Source organism: Triticum dicoccoides, unplaced genomic scaffold, assembly GCF_002162155.2.
Source record: "Triticum dicoccoides isolate Atlit2015 ecotype Zavitan unplaced genomic scaffold, WEW_v2.0 scaffold44661, whole genome shotgun sequence".
NCBI classification, from domain to species: Eukaryota; Viridiplantae; Streptophyta; class Magnoliopsida; order Poales; family Poaceae; genus Triticum; species Triticum dicoccoides.
This window is the reverse complement of record NW_021273082.1, coordinates 31,265-38,982: the sequence shown is the minus strand read 5'-3', so window position 1 is coordinate 38,982 and position 7,718 is coordinate 31,265. Positions and strand designations below refer to the sequence as shown.

Below are 7,718 nucleotides of genomic sequence, written 5' to 3'. Positions count from 1 at the left end.
CTCCTCAGCCCACCATCTTCTCCATCTGAATCTTCCTCTACTTCCTCATCTGAATCTCCCTCTTCTTCTGCATCTGAATCTCCTTCTTCTTCTGCATCTGAATCTTCCTCTTCTTCTGTACCTGAATCTTCCTCTTCTTCCGTATCTGCCTCTGTCTCTTTTTCTGTATATGACTCTGTCTCTTCTTCTGTATATGACTCTGTCTTCTCTTTTTGCTTCTTCCTCCTTGTGCTATTTGATTTCCCCAATTTTTTCCTGCGTAAATTGAAGAAAAACATGCGAACACTCTTCGAGAGAACATATTAACATTGTAAGCATGTATGGAAATGAACAATGAGATTAATATGTGCACTAACTTCGTTGCTTTTTTTGAATCTTCCTCTTCTTCTATATCTAAATCTGTGCCTTCTTCTGTCTCTTAGTCTTTCTCTTTTCGCTTCTTCCTTCTTGTGACCTTTGATTTCCCCGATTTGTTCCTAAGTAAATTGAAGAAAAAGAGAGAACATATTAACATTGTAAGCATCTATGGAAATGAACAATGAGATAAACATGTGCACTAACTTTGTTGCTTTTTTTCCCTCTCATCCGCTCGCGCCTGGATTTAATCCTCTTCTTCGATTCTTCGGTAGTTGGTCTCCCTTTTGGAACTATTTTGATTGGATTTTTTGTGTCATCAGTGCAGCATTCGCGAGCAGCAGAGAAGTTATGGCCTTCATCCAAATCAGTTTTTTCTCCATCAACCAATATACTCCTGAGGAGCTCCAAATCAGTTTTTGCTCCATCAACCAATATACTCCTGAGGATCTCCATCACATGTTCTGACTGTGAATCGCTAGCTACGGCTGTGAATAAAGCGTCACTAGCCATGTTGCGTACTTGATGATACTTATTCATGTGATCAGACCATACATGAGTATTCGCAGTCCTCGAAGATGGGAATGCTGGCTTGGCATGCATTGTCCATCTTTTCTTGACAATTTTTTTGGAAATGTGCGTACACCAAGATGATCCAGAACGCAGAATATATGTGCGCATGGGTAATCCTGAAATTCCAACTTTTTACATTTACAAGCTGCATCATCCAGTCTTGCTCCTATAAATAGACAAGTCACGTGATATATAAAATCCAGAGGCTTAGCATCAAGACCTTGTGCATCCAACTTTTTTGCATCCAACTCCTCATTGTCCTTACCTTCCAAGTGATTGGGATCCTTAGCATCTAGTTTATTGGCATGCAAGTCCACACCATCCTTGCCTTCCAAGTCATTAGGATCCTCAGCATCCAAGTTTTTTGCATGCAAGTCCTCAGCATCCCTACCTTCCAAGTCATTGGGATCCTCAGCATCCAATTTTTTTGCATGCAAGTCCTCAGCATACTTACCTTACTTAGCTTGCAATTCTCTAGCATCCCTGCCATATGGGACTTTATCATATGGGGCTTTGCACAAAACTCCAAACACGACCAAACCATCACATGCTACCCGGTCCGTGACCTGCCAATTTGTCCCTTCGACAATCTGACTATTTACCTTCGGAAACATCACAGTTGTATAAATATAAGAGGCAGCAATCTTCAGAGGGTGTGCATTCAGCTTAGTGAAGGGTATCTTATGTGTTGCTACTGCGTCTAATGCTGCTTCATTCTTACGCATTATGGATACACAGTGCTCAACATGCTGCAACAAATTAACAAGCTGCATCTTCCTGTTCAGGTGCACATGAAGCCTTGAGTTGAGAGACTCACTGCTCTGATTACTCATCATGACTAGGAAATATCTACCCTTTGTGTACGCAGCAACCCATTTGTGTCGCAGCTCATACATCTTATTAACCCATGACGACCTCTTGCCTGTTGGTTTTATTTTGTACCGAACCTTATAAGCCTCCCATCTTTTTTCAAACTCATCAACATCCCAACGACGACAAATGAATTCCCTAAATTCCTCAAGCTTTTTCTTGCGGAGGTGCATCACCATATTCTCCTCGATATGCCACGTGCACAAACGATGATTTGTTCCGGTCCAGACAGTAGCTATTGCTTTAGCCATTGCACCGTCCCCATCGGTGATTGCTGAAATTGGTGCCGTCTGGGACATTGCCTCCAAAAATACATGAAGAAGCCACTGGTATGATGCAACTGTCTTATCTGACACTAGACCGACCCCAAACAAAATTGTGTTGCGGTGATGGTTCAGACCAACAAATGGAACAAACGGAAGCTTGTACTTGTTAGACCAATATGTACTGTCGAACACCACGACACCACCAAAGGCAACATAGTCAATGCGAGATTGTGAGTCAGCCCAGAATATGTTCCTCAAATGGCCTTCGCTGTCTTTTGTGTATTTGAAGAAGAATTCCACGTCTACTTTTTTCTGTGCAATCATATAGGTGAGCAAATATCCAGCGTCACTGCCTTCTATCTTGCGCTTCTTCTGGACTGAAACATGGTTGTATAGATCTCGATCTATAAATCCAAGCTTGTCAGGACCTCCGGCATTCTTCTCCATTACATTCATAATCTGATGTGTTCGAAGTCCACCGACAGCATACTCGATGACATCGGCCTTTTGTGTGTCAGTCATTCTACGATGAGCCGATAAGTACGGAGTCAGGTCAGCAGGGACAAACAGATGGCTATGCTTGTCCACAAAATTCTTGATGAACCAGAGGCCACTTGAAAGACCTCTTGGTGTTCTTTTTCTTTCAGCTCTGTTAAAGTGCTTAAGTGCCTGCCATCCTTGTTTGCAGCACTTGTATGTCCTTTTGTATGCATTTTGTTTCGGACCCGGACCCCTGTACTTCAGATCATCCTTTCTAACACCAAATCCTTTTTTTCTCGCATAGCCTACGTAGAACATGTAGGCTTCTTCCTCAGTCCTGAACGTCTTCTTCACAATCTCTAAGTATTCCATACACTCATTCAGGTGTGAACCAGCCATGCCTTTATTATCAATTCCTTTACCTTGCATGTGTACATCATCCATGTCTATGCCATCCTTGCCTGCATCCTCATTATCCTTATCATCCATGCACATACCATCCATTCCTTTGGGGTCCATGGCTACGAAATCATTGTCCTTATCATCCATGCCTTTGCCTTCATTGCCTGTATGACCCATGTCCTTGTCACCCTTGCCTGTATAACCCAAGTTTTTGCCATCGTTGCCTTTATCATCCATGTCGTTATGCTGCCAGCGAAAACAGATAGTCAATGTTACGGATGGATAGCATACGTTACCGAAATTATGCACTACTCTGCTTAAATAATTGATTTAATTTTTCATATCGGATTCATGTACCTAACTCAGTCCTTCAAAAGCTGTAAGTAAATATGCCCCGACTAAATCCAGAAATTTGTAATTGATTGTACTAGCTCTAACTGATGATCTCCTAACTAAGTCCAAAGTCCACGAGTCCTTCAAATAATTGATAGATCCACCCTGATAGATCAATTATCTCCAAACTCCATTCAAAATTATCTCCTAACAAAATCCAAAAGTATGTCCTAACTAAATCCAAATTATCTCCTAACTAAATCCAAATAAGTCCAAACTCCATACAAAATAATTATCTCCTAACTAAATCCAAAATATCTCGAAACTCAATTCAAAAGTATCTCCTAACTAGATCCAAAATAACTTTCTCTGAATCCAAATCTGTTGATAACTTTCTCATGCCACATAATCCTAACTAAGTTCTTCAATATGTCCTAGCTACATCCAACTTACACTTCCTTTCAATCGTAATCTCATGACAACTTTCTGAAAACATAAACCCCAATCCTTAGATGACATATCCTAAACCCTAACCAAATCCGACCGAAATCTCGTCACAACTTTCTGATATGATAAACCCTAAACCTCACATGACATATCCTAAACCCGAATCAAATCCAACCCCTATTGGTTCTATATGCAGAAGGGGCCAGAAAAGATTTGAGATGGCTAGGCACTTACAGCGAAGATCCGGCGTGAAAAAGTCGATGCACGTCGATGAGGATGATGTGGCCTCTCAGGTCGGGGAACGTGGCGTCCGCTCGGGGAAGGAGTGGATTAGCGGCTTGTCGGATGATCTGGCGCCGCGACTCGAGTGGGGTGACTTGCGATGGAGGGGGAGGGAAGGAGTAGGAGCAGGAGGGGTAGACACGGCGGGTGCGATCGGCGGCGATCAAGGGCGTCGGGGGCGATCGAGGGCACAGAGGCGATCGAGGGGGCCCGAGGTTAGGGCTCAAGAGGAGGAGAGAGGACGAACCGCTCGAACCAAAATTCAAAAGAGTACGCACGATGATGGGACCTCTATAATGAAGTGCTTTATTAATGCAATTAATTTAATCAAAAAATTTAGGACAAGAATACCCCTGGACCTAATTGGGCTGATTAAAGGTAAAAAAAATTAGGTCGAAAATACCCTTGGGCTCAAAAAGGCCCAATTATTCTCATCCGTTAGATCGCCCATATAATGCATGTGCTCTCGTGTATTATAATGCATCATAAAATTTCTCTTCTTTTGTGGTGGTTCCATCGTGAACTCGTGTAATGGCACTGCTTGGTGGGCGTGTATGTTTCTACGTGCACCTTGTGCTTGGTGGGCGTCTCTGGATCGTTATTATGCGGAGCTTAGCACCAAATGTTAAAGTCTGTATAGTACCGATCTTGGGGTGTTACGAGCGGGGTGGATTTTACCGCTTCAACGTCGTCGAGTTTCAGCGGCATGGTGCAGCTGGGTCTCGTTGGTGGAGGCGTGTCGATAGACACACGCAAGGTTGTGGCATCGCATGTCGCTGTGCATGCGTTGACGGGAGTCTTGATGAATTCTATGTGGATCTTTGACATGAAAATTGCTCGGTGGTAAGACGGCGGTGACTACTTTTTCAGCATGTGCATGAGGTTCTCGCCGAGAGTCTGCTATACCGTATGAGCGCTCCCGTTTCTCCTAGAGGGTGTCTCAGGGTATGCGAATGCTCCCGATGTCTAGGTGATGGTTTTTTGTGTGTTTTCAGGCAGAAGGTCTTGCTGGCATGATTTTCACTCAATGTCGGGTTTGAACGTGTTGTGTGGTGGTTTCACGTTAGTTTGATGTATGCTCTTTGTCATATGTTGATGAATAATCTAATAATGATTCTATTTGACATTATTTAAAGTGGCTTTAAAAATAATTAGGCGCACTTAAGGTTCCTTTAAAGTGATATTGTAATGTACTGGTCGTCATGTTGATTATGACTTCACTTTTGCTACCTCTGTCCACCTCTGTCCCAGAATATAACATTTTGATAGGCTATTTTAGCCTACTAAAATATGTTTTATTTTGGAATGGAGGTAGTATGTAATTGGCAACCAGCAGAAAAAATATGCTAGTTATGTAACTCTCAAGTGGGAACATAAATAAATTTCCTAGTTATTTGATGAGTATGGTTGTAACTCAAATACTCAATACGCTAAATAACCAGGAAATTTATTCGACGAATCTATGAAGCATGTGACGTCAGCAAAGCATCTTGTTGTTGTTGTTGTTGTTGTTGTTGTTGTTGTTGTTGTAGGCATAGGAGCTTGCGCGCCGGAGGAAGAGGGCAAAGCCGACAGCGTTAAGGCCAGCGAGCAAGCAGTAGAAGTAGTCAAGCTGAGCACGATTAAGGTTGTCCGCGAACCAGCTATCCCCGCCGGCGCTCCTGGTGATGCGGTCAATGAGGGAGATGAGGAAGACGCTGATGAAGTTGCCGATGCCCAAGACGATGTAGTAGAGCGCCAGGCCCAAGCTGCGCTGCTCGTGTGGCATCTGGTCGTAGAAGAACTCCTGCATCCCGACTTCGGCGAACACGCTTGCCGTCGCCATCATCACATGTTGCGGCAGCAGCCACATCCAGCTCATTGGCACAGCGGCACCGGCAACATCCAGTAGACCATGCTCGCGGGCCACCTTTAAACGCCGAGACTCCACTAGTGCCGCTGTTGACACCGCCGCAAGCGGCATAGCTATGCCTGATCCCAAGCGTTGCAGCAACGTCAACCCCGATGGATTGGCTGTCATGGAGCGAAGCAATGGCACCAACACCCTGTCATAGAAAGGAATAAACACAAGGATTGTTGCCGGGCCAAACAGCAGCAGGGCGGCAGACGGCAACTCTAGGCAGCACTACCGGAATTGCACCCTATGCCGACGGCAAGGGCCGTCGGCATAGCCCTGAATGGGCGTCGGGACAAGCCTATGCCGACGGCCCCCATCGGCATAGGGCCGTCGGCAAAATATCCGTCGGCGTAGCCAGAAAGGCCGTCGGCATAGAAAGGCCGTCGGCATAAAACCTATCCCGACGGTGTCCGTACATCTATGCCGACGGCCAAGGCCGTCGGCAACGTTATCGCCTAACGGCGGCCGCCGTCAAGTCTGCCCAACGACTTGTCTCCACGTGGCACACCTATGCCGACGGCTAGACCGTTGGCATAGATGTGCCACGTGCCGACCGGGCGCTGCTCGTGGCCAGGGCTATGCCGACGGCCCAGCCGTCGGCATAGTTTGAAATTAAGCCGACGGCCATGTCGTCGGCATAGTCCTTCAAACAGAGATCCCACTTGCTGACACGTGGGCACCTATGCCGACGGCCAGGCCGTCGGCTTAATTGCAAACTATGCCGACGGCAAGGCCGTCGGCATAGGTTCCCATGTGTCAGCAACTAGGAGCTCACGCTGGCCCTATGCCGACGGCCTAGCCATCGGCATAGTTTGCTTTTAATTTTTTTTTCTTTTTTCTGTTTGTTTTCAAATCAGTTCAATTCAGATAACATCACATATATAACAGCACATATCAGCACATATCAACGAACGTAAGCATATGCATCATGACAACAATAGATCATCATCACACAAGCATAAAGCATATCAACGAATGTAAGCATAAGCATCATCACACAAGTCAGCTAAATGATCATCAGCACACACAAGTCATCTCAAGCATCATCATCACATCTCAAGCATCATCGAGCACCGCGGAGGTCGTCACCGCCAAGACGGCCAAAGTCCAGGTCATCAGTGCTAGCGGCAGCGCTACCGCCTCCGCCTCCGTGGATCGGAGTGGTCGGGCTCCGTGTCTCCGGAGTGCTCCACCTGTTCCCTGCATGTTGAAAAGACATATGCACAGGATCTATGACTGTGTTGAAAGGCATGACATGCTTCGGGTGAATAGATTGGGGATGAACTAACCGGCGAGGGGCCAGCGTTCTGTGCCACAAACTCCTCAAAGCTCATCAGCACTAGTTGTGCTGGAGGGCATTGTGCTGTAGGGAACTGAGGACACCTACCGGCCGCCATATCCTGAAAAGCCTGCTGCATCTGGCTATCCCTCTGCACTTGGTGTTCATAAAGCCTATGATGCCACGCCATGGTCTCCTGGCGTGTGTACTCCATGTAGGCCTACGGTATGACATGATGGAACTCATAAAACTACTAAATGCGGAAAATGAAGTGAGAAATGAAGATAAGAGGGAAAATACTTACAGATTGTTGCTCCTGAAAGAGGGACTGTGTACTAGTCACTGGCTGGCTCGTGCGCTGGCTCAGGCTTGGGTCGGTCCGACGAAGCTGTGTGTAGGAGATACTAGGAGTGATCACAGCATCGAGAACCGCGTCCCGACCGTGCTCCTTGGGCCCCATCCTCACCACCGCCATGTCGTCCAGAGGCGCCGCAATGGGGTCAGGTGTGTCAGGATGTAACTCCAGATACGCTTC

At 46.0% G+C, this 7,718-nt stretch overlaps 1 protein-coding gene across 1 annotated transcript in view; it reads right to left on the bottom strand.

Moving 5' to 3' along the window:
• Positions 1–5,484: 5,484 nt before the first annotated feature.
• LOC119346614 (protein NRT1/ PTR FAMILY 5.10-like) overlaps positions 5,485–7,718 on the bottom strand; it is a gene marked incomplete at its 5' end in the record, with an annotated part of 13,146 nt that continues 10,912 nt past the window's right edge. The window contains one exon of the mRNA XM_037615882.1: positions 5,485–6,122. Within this exon, the coding sequence (XP_037471779.1) occupies positions 5,485–6,122 (638 nt within the window). The remainder of the gene's footprint in view (positions 6,123–7,718) is intronic.